The sequence below is a fragment of the Phocoena sinus genome, chromosome 3, assembly GCF_008692025.1.
Source record: "Phocoena sinus isolate mPhoSin1 chromosome 3, mPhoSin1.pri, whole genome shotgun sequence".
In the NCBI taxonomy this organism is placed as follows: domain Eukaryota; kingdom Metazoa; phylum Chordata; class Mammalia; order Artiodactyla; family Phocoenidae; genus Phocoena; species Phocoena sinus.
In genome coordinates this window covers 34,186,309-34,201,845 of record NC_045765.1, presented here as the reverse complement: position 1 = coordinate 34,201,845, position 15,537 = coordinate 34,186,309, and the positions used below count along the sequence as shown (strand labels likewise).

General features: G+C 38.1%; 1 protein-coding gene across 6 annotated transcripts in view; it reads left to right on the top strand.

The window, feature by feature from the left end:
- The window catches only part of GABRG2 (gamma-aminobutyric acid type A receptor subunit gamma2), a 123,011-nt gene extending 108,906 nt beyond the window's left edge, over window positions 1–14,105 (top strand). For 3 of the 6 annotated variants that reach the window (XM_032626941.1, XM_032626943.1, XM_032626940.1), the window contains exons 7-10: window positions 2,506–2,658; window positions 7,965–8,170; window positions 10,192–10,215; window positions 11,647–14,090. In XM_032626941.1, the coding sequence (XP_032482832.1) occupies window positions 2,506–2,658; window positions 7,965–8,170; window positions 10,192–10,215; window positions 11,647–11,922 (659 nt within the window). In that variant the 3' untranslated portion in view covers window positions 11,923–14,090. Of the gene's footprint in view, window positions 1–2,505; window positions 2,659–7,964; window positions 8,171–10,191; window positions 10,216–11,646 lie in introns of all 6 variants that reach the window. The other 3 variants (XM_032626942.1, XM_032626944.1, XM_032626946.1) reach the window with 3 other exon arrangements.
- Window positions 14,106–15,537: the final 1,432 nt, after the last annotated feature.

Sequence of the window (15,537 nt, the reverse complement as noted above, 5' to 3'; positions counted from 1 at the left end):
AGATAAATAGGCTGTAGAAGTTTAGATTCTGACCTGAAGGGAAGTGGAGAATTAAATTGAGATAATTATCTGTTCACTTGAGGCAAAATTAAAGTTCACCTTTAAAAAGAGTCAGATCACTAATGCCAAAGTGTAGATTCTCATTCACTTACATGATAAAGGAGTAAAAAAGGAGTTACTAAAATTGTCTAGATTTATCTAAAATACTATAATTCATAAAGTTTCATTTAAAAACATGTTTAAAATACGCAGAGTATTCTCAAGGACTTGGAAAATAGGGAGAAAAAGTGCCCCTGAATATTAGTATTTAAAAAGAAAACGTCTCTTTCTTTGTGTTTCCTATGTAGAATAAGAAACTTGAATTCGCCTCTGGTATTGTGATCAAAGAAACAGGAAAGAAAAAGATAGATATTAATAGGGATCATCTCAAGTTAAATGTCTTTATTCCTCAATCATCGCCTGTGTCTGTTATATTCTAAATTAGAACAAAGACCAAACAAATTTATGAAATGCTATGACTTTAAATAGCTTATGTCCAAATAAATCAACACAGAGAAGCATCATCTCAGGGAACTAACCAAAATCTAGTTATGCTCAATAAGAAAATTCCTACCTTTAACTTTTCAGGGATAATTGCTAAATAATGGCTAATCACTGCTCTTGGACAGGGAACCAATATTCCCATGGGAGCCTAATTCCCTAATTAGTGTCTGGGTCACTAATGTTGCCTTAACCAGGATACTGAATTAGACAAGTGACCGTCCATCAGTCCACCGAAGGGCAGTATTAGGATGTATTCATAACCCCACTTAGGAAACACTGCAGGGTTAGAGGAGTCTTTACTCCCTTGAAGAGTACCCAGTGAAGGGTTTTCTATCTCAGCAGCTTAGAAGGGTGTGGAGTGAAGCTTGAGAGGGGGAAGGAAGAAGTGGACTAGGTAGTAAAAATTCACCCAGCTAAGTCAGTCTTCTCCCCATGAAGCTTCTAAAGCGCCTTATTTTCGAATCAGATCTAAATCATCTAAGTAAGTAGAGAAACACAGACATGAAGCCAAGTAATTCAACTAAAACACATGATTTGGATTTCATCGTCCATGCATTTTAGGACAAATCACAATTTAGTAAAGAAAAAAGAAGCAACATTTGAAAAGTGGTCTCATGTTTTGCCTCACATTAGGAGAGCGTATGTAGTCTTTGAAACTGATGTTCTCAAACAGTACTATAAAGAAGCATAAATATATAGTAACTGGGATATGTCTCTATAGTATATTTTCTAACTTCAAAAATTAAAATTTTGTAAAATTTCACTTGGAATCATACAAAATGAAAGACATGGAAGTTTAAAAACAATGCATGCACCATGATTTTAATGAATCAGAGACTTGGGATTATGTCACATTACGTGGTTCTCATGCACAGCTATATGGTCGTTCTTGGATTCCTTGATTACTCTCTGTGTTATTTACATAAACTCCTTTGTAACCCAAATGTTCCAGAATACAACTTCTTGATTTTTGTTTCTTTCTCTATATTTAAATATATAAATATATTCATTCATTTAATCATTTACTCAACAAATGTTACTGAATGCCTATTTGGAATCAAGCAGGATGCTAAGTACTGATAGGGCAATGATGGGCTAGAGTAGGCACAGTCTGTGGACTCATGCAGATAAAGTCTAATAGGTGGGACAGATATTACAAAAATAACCACACGAATGAATGAGAAATGACAAACTGAAGTTAACTGCTATGAAGGAAAATCACAGGATTCAACAGAAATATGAGAAAATGTCTCAGCACAGAAATGTGGTTATCAACTGAGTAAAACAGTCATTTATTAGTACCAAGCACCGGGATATTTCTCTCTGGTTTGTATGGAGAAAGGTCCTGAGAACAAGAGGAAATTGTTACAAACCTTAGGATTCACTGCAGGCGAGAAAGGCACAGAGCAGAAACACTGTTTCTTTCCCTCTCCACCAAACAAAAAATTTCACATTGTGTATATTAAGTAGGCAGAGAAGGCAATGTCAAAAATCACACTGAAAGAAGAAAATACCAGCAATGTGCTCAAAAATGTTCCCTTCCGGGGCTTCCCTGGTGGCGCAGTGGTTGAGAGTCCGCCTGCCGATGCTGGGGACGCGGGTTCGTGCCCCGGTCCGGGAGGATCCCACGTGCCGTGGAGCGGCTGGGCCCATGAGCCGTGGCCGCTGATCCTGCGCGTCCGGAGCCTGTGCTCCGCAGCGGGAGTGGCCACAGCAGTGAGAGGCCCGAGTACCGCCAAAAAAAAAAAAAATAAAATAAAAATGTTTCCTTCCATCAGTAATCACATTGCTTCTAAAAGGATCAGAATTCAGTACAGGTTGGGGTTTGCTTTTTGTTGTTTCTGTTCTTAAGGCAGGTGGGTTAAAACTTTCAAGTACACATACGAGTTACATACATGCTTACTTTCAAACACTTTCCAATTTTGTTAAGGGTTTTCATGGTCTATCTTTGTTCTGTTCCAGGGGATTACGTGGTCATGACTGTCTATTTTGACCTGAGCAGAAGAATGGGATACTTCACCATCCAGACCTACATCCCCTGCACACTCATCGTTGTCCTATCCTGGGTGTCTTTCTGGATCAATAAGGATGCTGTTCCAGCCAGAACTTCTTTAGGTGAGACACAATTCTTTGTGTTGTACTGTCCCAAGGTAAGTACCAAATATGACTAATCTTTATTCCCCTTTAAAAACTGACTTGCTTTTAATTCAGTCATCAATTACATAGAAATGCCATTTGTTTCATTTTAAAGAAAACTAGCATATTAAAAAAAAGAAGCAGTGTATAAAGTTTTCTAGTTTTGTTTTGCTAAATTACCTCCATAGGCTTTCTTCAGTAAGTTTTTAAGTAATTTAAATTAACTTGGGGGGGAAAAAAGAAACCTTTTCTTTTCAGTAGATTTTTTTGTTTTGATCTCGGGGCAGTAGTACACTAGAGCTGCTCACACCAGCTCATGAGAGCTGATTGTGTTTATCTTTTCCCAACGTTGTGTTCAGTGATGCCACATTGGTAGTGAAATCAACCAAGGTGAAAATATTAACAACATGGAAATAGGCAAACACTAAAAATCAGGGGCACCTTTTCTCTAGGGAATCAATTGTTACACATTTACTAGCACACCACTGGCTACTGATTAATTTCAACATGCATAATTATTGTGACATTTGAAGACATACATACACAGTAATTGGCTCCTTATAGAAGAACCATTGAAAAGATTATTTGGGGGAAAGCATAATTACCTGTGAAATTCTGGGACCCCTCCCTCCACTTTTAATATTATTTGCAGTTTGCTCGATCTCTTGTATATGGTGATATCTGTCTTGGAGTTTCACATCTTTTTCCTCACAAAAGGAAAGAGGACTCACGTAGATGACGACAAAGCCACAGACTCACAGGGACATTGGAGGCTAGGCCCATGAATAAAATTCTCATACTACATAAAATTTCCTAAAGACTTAACTAAAACTACTGAAAAATGAATTATAAAACCACTGTCCTCTTTTATCATCTGTATGAAAACTACAACCATATTTCTTGCTCTCTCTTTGACTAGAGAGGCAGTATCATGTAATAGTTAAGAGCTTGGATTTTGAAGTCCAGAGAATCTGGATTTCAACCCACACATATGGTATGGCCTTGGATATACAAATCACATTTTACTCACATGTGAAACATATATCATTTCCTGTACCTAACTGTGGGGTTTTATTAGGTGAAATCAGGTATTCCATGCAAAGTTCACAAGGCATAGTAGGGCCTCAGAAATGTTAGCATTTATAGTCATTTTCTGACAAAGTGATCTGTACCACGTTATTAAAACTGAGGGCAGAAATGATTACTGGGAAAAAAAGACATCATTTGCATTTTTGTTCTCCTCCAAACCTAATTTAGTCTCCCATCTGTTTCAAAATAAAGTTATTTTCAGTTTTTCTGTTATATGAGGTACTTTATGTTACAGGCTCTACTTAACAATTATAATGGCCTGTCTAATGCTACATGCTAAGACAGACCCAAAATGTGCTGAGTCTATTACTTGAGGACTATTACCTGTGATTGTGAGTAGTGTACTGCATTACACGCTTATATGTCTGTCACCTCAGAATGTAAATGTCTTTTTCACTCCCATTATAGTGCCTGGCACATGGCTGGTACTTCAGTGATTAGTCAAGGAATGTATGCACTTATGAATGGATGGAAAAAATGCACTGATGCATTCATTCCAATCTACCCATTCCAAAAATATTTTAAGGGAAGGATTTTAAATCAATCTATTCTCTTGAAGTCTAGTTCCTGCTGGTCAAAATCCTTCTTAAGACCACTCTAGTAGCTCATTTCCACCACTTATTCAATGAGTGCTCACTGGCACAAGACCATGGTGGGAGAAGGGATCAAGGTGAGTGGGCTGAGGAACGAGGGAAGGGTCCCCAAGCAAATAGCAGGTAGGTGCTCCTCTTATTTGTTGATCATTTACGATAAGTCAGGCGTCTTCAACGTGGTCCCCATGCTTTTTCTACTCTTCACAACAGCCTCACGTAGAAGTTGTAATGATAATAAAGGTTATTGTCACACTTTTAGAGCTAAGGAAGCAGAGGTGCTGTAAGGTTAAATGACATTTACAAGGTCACACAGCCAGCAGATAGTAGATCTGCACCTTGGCTGATTGACACCTAGATTTGCTCTGGGTGAGACCTTGTTGAAGGCCAGTTGTGGGAAAAGGTAGGGTGCTGAGCTGGGCTGGTTTCCCTGTTTTAGCTTTGCTGTCTCACTTCTTTAGGTCAGTGCTTCTTAGATTTAACCGTACATTTAACTCAGTAGGGGGCCTTTAGTCCAACCTGAAGAGATGCTTATTTAATTTGTTGACAGCATGGGCTGGGTGTCAGGATTAAAAGAAAAACAAAATTTCCCAGGTGATTTTTATGTGTGATCCGGTTTAAGAACACTGACCTAGATTTCACTGAGTCCAATTGCCTTTTCCAGCGTTTACAATCAAGAGTTGAACCAGATGACATTAAACACCCGTGAACTTCAAGTTTATTGCCATTGAACAGTTAGAGAGCCAAGTTATTTGATGAGTGAGACAAACATACCCATGTGGCTCAGAGACCGACTGCTTTCTAAACTCAGATCACCACAGAATGGGGAATATTCATTTTGGAACTTATAACACTTGAGTATAGTTTGGTACACAAGTGGTAGCTGGTGAGGTTTAATCCTGATGTAAGGATGATGGCTGAAACAAGGACAATACGAATTGGTATATTTCACCCGAGTTATGAGGTAAGGTAACATGCCTGAAGAGCTTACTTCATGCCAAGGCTGGAGGAATGGAAAGAAGCTATGGATCTTTTTCATGTATCTCAGGTAAGAGAACTCTAATCTCTTTGCTTTTAGCAAAACTAGGCTTAAAAACCACATTAAAGACAAACGAAAAAACCACATCAGGCTATCTTGTTGTTGGTTGGCAAATCACTTAAAACTACCGTTTGTCTATTCTTCATTGTTCTCTTCTCTGTGGCTCCAGGCAGACCTGAAAATATCTTGAAGCATTTTTTTAAGATTCTTCTTTTACATGGCTGTGACGAACTGCCATGTAGCCTAATAATATGAGAGAGGCCACATTGTCTTAAGTGAACTTAAGCCACATTGTCTTAAGTGAACTTATCCATGGTATCTACTGTGAATACTGACATTTTCACTTCTCATAGGTCATATGTGGTTTGAGGCCTGAATGTGAAGACCAAAGTGCCAATTTAGTTTTGAAATTCCCCCACAAAAAACATCAGCTGTGATTAGGTATAATCAAAAACTTCTACGTGAATTAACGTATAGACAACCTAAGTGAAGCTTTTTTTTAGTTTGAGAAGCAGATCTTTCTTCTCTAAAATAAAGGATAATAACACCTTCTATTTATTGAGACTTTACTAGGAATTGTCACTCTATGTGCCTTATTCAATTGAGTCTTCCCAAGAGCCTTAGGGAGTTCCCCCAGTCACTACCATCCCCAGTTTGTAATTGAGAAACTTGCCCATTCTTATGTTTCCATCATGACAACATGGAAGACCCACATCTCTACATCATATCCCAAATTAGGAATTTACAATAGCTCCCAGAACAAAGATAGACCATGAAAACCCTTAACAAAATTGGAAAGTGTTTGAAAGTAAGCATGTATATAACTCGTATGTGCACTTGAAAGTTTTAACCCACCTGCCTTAAGAACAAAAACATCCTGCATATTATGGACCTATTTATAGAGAGGAAATACAGCAATGTGGTTCAGAGCATTGCGTTTAAAGTCAGACTTGCTAGGCTTGTATGTCATCTCTATCACTTAACTAGTTTATTCCTTCTGTACTCAGGTTTTTTCACCTGCAACAAAACAAAACAAAACAAGGATAACAGTGCTTACGTCGTTGTGAGGATTTTGTGGGATAATTAATTATACAAGTACTTAACATAGTACCTGGCCGAAGGAAGAGATTCTTAAGTGTTAGTTTTAATCGCACAGAACAGTATCTATCTCCCCCAAGTCATCAGTGTGGATTCCTATTTTCAAATGTAGGTTGAGTCTCTAGTCTTTCATATGCACACTATTCTTCAATTGTTTTATTTATTCATTTGATATTTATTGAGTCCTACCACTATACTCACTATGGGATTACAATGGACATCAAGACATGTCTTATCTGTTGTCACAAAGTATATAGACTAGACAGGGAGACGGATGACTCCACGATCACTAACAGATGCAGAAATTTAGACTGTTGAAGTGACTTAAGTTCCTATAACTGGAGCTATAACCTATGCAGATACTGAATCTGTGCTGCCTTTATTGTAATTAACATAGCTGTTACAGAAGGTAAGCCCCTGACCCTTCCCCTGTAGATACGTATAGGTTGTCTTAATTTTGTTCTTTGTTATCAAACAATTATTGGGGAGGACTTGTTTGCTTGGGCACTGTTGCACGAGGGGGAAAAGAAGTGTTTTGAAATCAGACATTTAATTTTTGTGTTTAAATCCTTCTGCTACTTTACCGTCTGACATGGCACTGGTCCTTTTGCCTCCTTTTCCTCAACTATAAAATCAAAATGAAAATATCTGCTGTAAAGATTCAAAGAGAGAATGCACACAAAATGTTTATCAGAGTGCCTGGCATGAGGAAGTTTTCAGTAAATATTAGTTATGATATTACTTCTGAGATACCTATTTTCATCACAAATAGCCTCTAAAGAATTTATCCATCAGAACATGTCAGTCGTACACAACGCACATCCTCTAGTTAATACTTGTAAATGACTTCTCCTTGCACTTTGAATAAAATGCAAACTCCTGTGCATGCTCTGCGTGACTGAACTTCGACTTCCCCAGCATCACCGTGATTTCCCCGCCCATCCCCAGAAGCCAGGTATTTAAAAAATTCAAAAACAGGTAAGGTTTCCCTTCCTCAGAACCTCCCTTTAATTTATTTAGTGCTAATAGCCAAAAGGTTGGTTTCTTCTAATTTTTTAAGCTTCGCCTTAAACATCACCTCCTCAAAGAGGCCTTCCAGCTAAGTAAGTTCTCATCATCCCTGCTCTTCTGCATGGTACGTACCATAATTTGTAATTATACTTTTCTTTGCTTACTTGATCCATGGTGGTGTCTTTCGCTGAAATACGAGGGACATGTGGGCAGGGACCATGTCTATTTTATTTCTCAGCACATTTTCAGCACGTTTCTCAGCACATACGGTAGATGATACATAGTAGGCGGGCAATACACATCCGTGAACTGAGTGAATGAATCTGAGTTACACCTCCTTTCCCAATACTGAGGTTGCTCCTCAGAAGTCACAAAACACGTCTGGTTTTATTAGTGACAGTTAGTTATCCACCTTGCTGGTGTGGTCACATGATCTGTCTTGTTGTGTCTTCCTGCAGGCATTACCACTGTCCTGACGATGACTACCCTCAGCACCATTGCCCGGAAGTCGCTCCCCAAGGTCTCCTATGTCACGGCAATGGATCTCTTCGTATCTGTTTGCTTCATCTTTGTCTTCTCTGCTTTGGTGGAGTACGGCACCCTGCATTATTTTGTCAGCAACCGGAAACCAAGCAAGGACAAAGACAAAAAGAAGAAAAACCCTGTATGTATCATTTCTTATTGGGACCTCTGACATTTGTATGCACAGAGATCACCTGGTTTTGTTTTGGTTTGGTCTTGCTTAGCCTGTCTGCAGTCTATCCACACTTTGGGCTGCAAGATGAAAAGGGACTGTGTGGGTTTGGCCAGGCCATAAGGATTCATTAAGGTCATCAGTTACTTGGGAGAGACCTGATTCACTAAGGCAGACTCTTGCTCTCTCTATTTCGTTGGGAGTATAACCATGGCTGAACAATGCATTCATCTTCTAGTAGCTTGTTATTTTAGGTTTCATTGATTTTCATCTTTCTGCCTCTTAACTAATATTTTTAAATTATTGATGTTTTAACTTAAATTTTTCATCCAATGATTTCCAATAGGAAGCCACAAGGTTCTTAAAGTTTCAGGGATCACCACACTGCTGCAAATAGTGTGTGTGTGTGTGTGTGCATTGCCAGAGGACTTCTATTGGTTTTATAGTTAAAATGTATTTTTTTAGCCTCCCTTTTTCATTTTCTCATATATAAAATGAGTATTACAAAAAAGACACATCCTATGAGGCTGCTGTGAGGAATAAATGGGGTAATGGATGTAAAAAACATTACATAGTACTTTACAATTATAGTTGATGATGGTGGTTGATGTTGATGATTCACGCAGTTACCAACCTGGATTGAGTTCAGTGACTTGGAGACAGGATGGCTTCACCTTGCCACCTAAATTTAAATAGAGTTGATGAAGCATAAATAAAAATGCCTAAAGCAACTGTCTTTTATTATGGATGTTGAAAAGAGCATGTAGCTGCCCGTTTGCCCACTTAAACACAGTGTTTGGTTCATAGGAGGCCCCATGAAAATTAGTCCATTTCCTTACAATACTGGGGCAAAGGAACTCCTGAATTTATAGCCTTTCCTGGTCTTCTGCTCTAAGGGCTATGAGGGTCATGATAGTGGCCAGCTTTCTGACCCACGGGCTTTGGGGAGCTGAATTATAACCACAGAATGTAGCTGATGCTAGACTGCATCCTGATGCATCTCCAGAAACCCAGGAGAAATTCTACAAATTGCACGTGTTTATTTGAATGTAAGGCATTATATAACAGGTGAAGAAGCATCATTATTCTTGATGATTAATGCAAAAGAAACTGTTATCTTTAATTGCCCATATTCACTATACTTTATGCAGCCCTTTCTTTCTCTGTCTGTATTGCCTCTCTTTACCTTTGCATTTTCTCTATCCTTAGTTTATTTTCCTTGTTGTGTTGTTTTTTATTTTCTTCCCCTCCTTCACTTGCTATTTCATTTTCCCCCCAAAGATGGTTCTACAGACACTCAGCATTATTACCTGGCAGTAGAAACAGGGATGTGAGGACTGGCTTAGGACAAAGCCCTCTGGTCCTCTCTATTGTGGAGTGGATTTTGTTGCAGAGATACAAAACACTTGGATTCCTTAAGCCAGGGTCATGAGCTGGCAGAAGAAAAGAAGGCAGAGGAGAAGGGGAATTGAAGAACCTGCAAAAATGAAATTACCTGAGAACTTCATGCATTTCCCTCTTTTAAGCCAATTAGATGATTTATCAGAACTATCAAGAGCCCAAGCTGTGAATGAGAAGCTGAAATTTCATTTTCCCATTTAATATGCCCTTGGGTTCATTGTGTCAAGGCTCTCCTAGTAAGGCCTCCTTGATGATAATTAGAAAATGAAATCAGTATTTCTGATCAGGGAAAACGGGCAATAGAAAGCTTCCTCACACGTGAACAATACTGGCCTTTGCAGTTAGATCACTGTGGATTAATTTACTGGAGATTTCACTAGCAATCAATCACCAAATTTCATTGTCCAACTTTAGGCATATGCTTTATTCCAAGCTCACAACTGTCCTTCTTTGTTTACAATTTCAGTTCATTTCACTTGCTATGCTTTCAAAATGTATTTTTAATTTATCTTACTTTGTCTCTCTTTTTTTTTTTTCTTCCTTTTTTCATTAAAAAAATGTGATTCTCTTTTCTGTCTACAAACCCAAAGCTTCTTCGGATGTTTTCCTTCAAGGTATAATGTTTTTTGGAATGGAAATTCACTGCATGCAACTGCTGAATTTGACTATTAATGCTTACATGGTGTTTTATTTATTTTTTATGAGCAGACATTTTAGCATTCCACTAGAGATAACACATTTAAGATGGAGAAAGTTCTATAGATTTCTAGAATTGATTCAGCAACCCTACATTAATTCAGAGGTTTTGACCTAACGTGAGGCTAAAAATATCTGTAAGCTCTATGAGATGTCATTAGTAGAGTGGGCCTCTTTAAACGTCAAAGCCAAGACTTACCCTCTCTTCACAGATAAAAATGGAATCCAGTTTCACTGGCTGTACCTACCATGTCCCATATATACCATATATGCCCTAAAATTTGACTCCGTAAATCCTAATTCAACAAAGGATTGTTTTTCAATAAGTACATGCAATAATCTCCACTGACCTGAACTCTACCTGTCAGTTCTATAAAAATAATACAGTCTTTTTGAAATGCTGTAAGTTAAAACACCCATCTCTCCCTTCCAGGGTGATCCAGGGGCCTTTGGCTCTACCATGCAATATTTAATGAGATTTCTATTCTCAGCTGGATTCTGATCGCTGATTCACAGACAATACGATTTGGATTTATATTACCCTAAAACTAACTCATCCAAATTAACATTAAGTAAATGTTTGAGTTTTCTAGCAATTTTGTAATTGGTGCAGCAGAAAAGATTAGATTAACATTTAGCTAATTGGTACTAGTTTCTTCTCATGCCAGACAGAGTTTGATAGCTAGTAACATTTAAAAGAATTTTTCACTCACATGTAGGTTAATATTGCTGACATTCTGAAGCTTCTAAATGGTGCACGTTAGACAAAGTACTTATATATTCCATTAAAACATAAGTCAGTCATACCATTGTGGTATAAACTCAGGAAGCTTCTACATTTATATATATCTTGACGTTTTCTATTAAAAGCATTCAAGACATTTGCTCAGTGTAATGGGGTTATAGTATTTGCCTATATAGACGAGCATGACACAAAATTTGATTTCGAAATTGACGCGTTTTTATTTCTCTGTTCTACTCATGTGCAACACCATTAAATGCCTTCATGTAACCAACCTCACATCTAATATTTACTAGATAAGATTCCATGTAGCTGTGTGATTTAAATCTTTAAACTTTGAGTTCTTTTGGTGTTCAATCTTCTTGCTATAGCTATTAGCTTGGTGGTATTATTTTCAGCTGCACTGCTTAAGCTCAAAATTTGAACCCTGCAAATGTGCTATCCTTCTAAGTTCAATTTTACCATTGTAGATCATGATGTCATAGCAATTCCCTGAGTACTCATTTTCAGATTCATCATTCACATTGGTTGACACTGTGGAGAAATGGTCTAGGATTTAGCAAGCATAACTAACTCTGATCCCTCTCCTTCCCTACCCTTATCTCAGGCCCCTACCATTGATATCCGCCCACGATCAGCAACCATTCAAATGAATAATGCCACACACCTTCAAGAGAGAGATGAAGAATATGGGTATGAGTGTCTGGACGGCAAGGACTGTGCCAGTTTTTTCTGCTGTTTCGAAGACTGCCGAACAGGAGCTTGGAGACATGGGAGGATACATATCCGTATCGCCAAGATGGACTCCTATGCGCGGATCTTCTTCCCCACTGCCTTCTGCTTGTTCAATCTGGTTTACTGGGTTTCCTACCTTTACCTGTGAAGAGGTATGGGTGTTACTGATGTGGGTCTTACTCACTAAATCTCATGGAGAGAGAATGTCCTAAGTCCACTTATATAATCCCCTGAGTGGTTTATAATACTCTGAATTTGTTTCTATGTTCTAACCTGGTAAATTGTATTCATGTCATATGGTTTGCACCCAACTCTCCTGTGGTAAATAAGTGTAATTTGAGCTATACTGTTTGCTGTGTCTCAAACCTGCAAGGCCAAGTGAAATTAGAGCAGGAACATTGAAAACAAACAAGATTTTGTTTTCCACGACAGGAATTGCAATAGTGAAAGCCATGACTATTTACAGTGGTGGTATCCTTACTCAATTCAAAATACAATGAGATGCAAAAGATCCCAAACTGTATCCTCTGTTCATCTGGGGTCAAGTTGTGGTAAATTTGATCCCAACAGGATATCTCCCTTATCTGAGAAAAATCACAACCTGCTTTAAATATAGGGAGCCTACACTAGAAATCTATTTCATCTCCAGCCCAAGATATGAGGAAAATTTCCTCCACATCACATGTACAATGATGTAAATATTTCAGTAACGTAGAATGCTTCAAGTTTAATGCATGCATCTCTCTAGAGCCAAAACAAATGGATTGAAGTTAACATCATAAAGTATTTTATTCTGTGTCTTTGGGCTGTAAAAGAATCATGAATGTAATTATAAGGGTTTGGGGTTTGGAATTGGAGGGAGGAATTTTCTCTACCTTCTCCCTCATGCATGAAGATTCAAACATCTTATTTTTTCCTCGTATGACATATTAAAACACCTTAAGTAAAATACAGACTGGATAATTGACATCTGCCACCTCGAAATATGCCCAGTTTCCTAGAGACTAAAGTAAATGTGTGTGCTTGCTGCTATTTTTTTTCTTCCTTTTAGGCTGATAGGTCATAACAGAACTTACTCTCCATTTCAAGATCTGCTTCTAGTGACTGTGAATGCCTTGTGGGCAGAATCCTTGTCATTTCCTCTTTGGGTCCTCAGCACCTTGTATAGTGCTTGGCACATAGCTGGCGCTCAATAAATGTGGTTGGAAGTGAACTGGCTTTATATGCTTCTGGTGAATCTCTCTGAGCTGGTCTGGAACCAGTGATTCATCTTCTCACATAGGCATTAGGCAGTGCTCTTTGATCTTGTAGAAGTAAACAGAAGGATCCAAAGAATTTTGGCTATTTTTGTTCCTTATCAAACATTTACTTTAGGCAAAGTCCATACTCCTTTTAGAACAATATTGACATCCTCCATTTATGTACAGAAATGAGTCTAGTAGGGCATAATTAGAACCTGTGTATTATTGTTCCAGGTTTGGAGGGGAGTCAGCTCTGACCCATCCACCCCTTCACTGAGGACACATGACAGACATAAGCAGGAGTCATACCTGACTGGTGTTCAGAATGGAGTAATCTACGCTCTGTGAAAACCAAAATGTACTGAAGTTAACATTTAAAAAATGAAAGAACAAATGAAAGACTTACATGGAGGTTGAGCCTATGACTGTGTCCTCATTCAAGGATATTGTATTCACATGAAGTGGTGGTCCCAGACTTCAAACATAATGAGTTGAGCTCCATGTTCATGTATTCATCCTGAATCCTTATTTTTCTAAAATAGCACCCTTTGCAAGTTCTTCCTTTTGGCAATCATTGCTCTAAGTCGGAATTCAATCATAGCTATAGATAATCTAAAAAGAGTAGAAAAGAAGAGAAAGTGGCATTGTTAATAGAAAACCATGTAAAGTCATGATCAAGTCATCTGGATGAATCTTGAAATACATTTAGCTGCCAATTTTACAAACCTTTACTGTATCAGTGCTCTAGTATATAACCTCAAACACATGTAAATAGAATTATTTTCTTGTTTTGAATTGTTAACATATTAAATGTTGACTCTTTGGGAGAGTTGTTGGCAAATTTTCAATGACGAGAAACATGTTATTATTGTCGACTTGAAATGTATTCCGTTAATGGGGACACTCAAAAAAGCTAGCTTTCCAATGTGTGCATAGTATTGGCAACATGAATATATATTATACATAATCTAATTCTTAATTATCAGCTGCTCCTGGTCTATGTATTTGGAAACCTTTTCACAAAGGGAATTGCTTAATATGTGGACTTTTACAATAAAAATGCTGCATTCTAATCTATGGTGTCAGGTCAGTGGTCTGGTTGGACTTGTTTGTCTTAAAGAGTGTGACCCCTCTTCCCTGTCTCATTCTCCAGCGCTTCCTTCCCTTTATGTGAATTGTATCTGTGAGCAGTGTGATCGTGTTTTGCATGATAATGCTCCTCACTTCAAAGAAATTAAGAGATGTGTTTGGGGTGTGGAGTAGAGATACAAGACAGAAAAGGTATGGAGTGGGTGAAGCTCAAGACTTCTGTGCCTAAAACTTTGGCATGGTTAAGAATATGGACACTGGTGTCAGACATCATTGGGATCCCAACTCTACCACTGACCAGTTGTTTGACAACTGTCAATTCAGCCTTTATAAGCCTCCATTTTACCAGCTGTAAATTAGGTATAATAAGGCCACCCCATGTGGCAACACCAGCACTCTGCTGCCTCCCACTCCCATCAGATCGGCTCTCTAAAAGCATCCAGCACTATTCATACGTCTTACATGTGGCTCTGTAGCACCATGTTTCATTTTTAGAGTACTTGAATTGCAAACCTTCCTTTAAACTATAGGCTGAAAATACAAATCTCTTATTGAAAGAAATCTCACAGATTATTTCCACAGCCAAAGAACACTTCTCTGTAGCCCCCAAAATTAAAAATATAGGGAGCCAGTATCTTATTTTCTGGAAGTCCTTTGAAATTCTCAGAAGAACAGAGTTAGCGTAACCCTTTACAAACACAGCTGCCGTAACCTTCCTCTAGCTGTCATTCGCTTGGCCCCTCGTGGCTTCCTGCGTCCAATTTAAACATCTATTTCTCACCTTCCAGACACGTAAAAAAATTAGTGTTCACTTTGGTCTTGTCTTCTGTCTAACTCCTTGACCTTATGTTTAGCTAAGTACATATTCATTGGACGGCCTTCATCCTTTTTTAAAGTCTCAATATTATTCTGACTAGTAGCAGCAAGTTTTGTCTCTAATGAAGGTCAAATGAAATTTAACCAAATGATGCGGTCATTGGGGATTATGTCAAAAATTGGTCTCTCTATGACTGTCACTATGGATTTTTGTTAAACATGTAGAAGAAAGAGAGAATGACCTAGACCAATAGCTCTGCTAAATATTTTTAATGCTCACTGAGTTGCCAAAGGTCACACAGCCAGTTAATGACAAACCAGGAAGCCACCCAAGTATTACTCTTTCTACTGCCCCTCACAGTGTTTTAGGATTTGGAAGTAAAATTGTGGAATACATTATTATCTTCCTGTTAATGCTTTTTTCTTTTGGATCTGCCAGATTTGAAGACGCCTTCTTTCTCTGATCTTGACTTCACTTTAATTGCAATGAGATAAAATTTAAAATATGTAGCAACAGAGATAAGTTGATAGATTTTACACTTATTTTATTCTCTAATGTAACTTTTCAGTGTTACCCACTGCTTTCAGAATTCTGTTGCAAAGAAGGGATCTCCAAT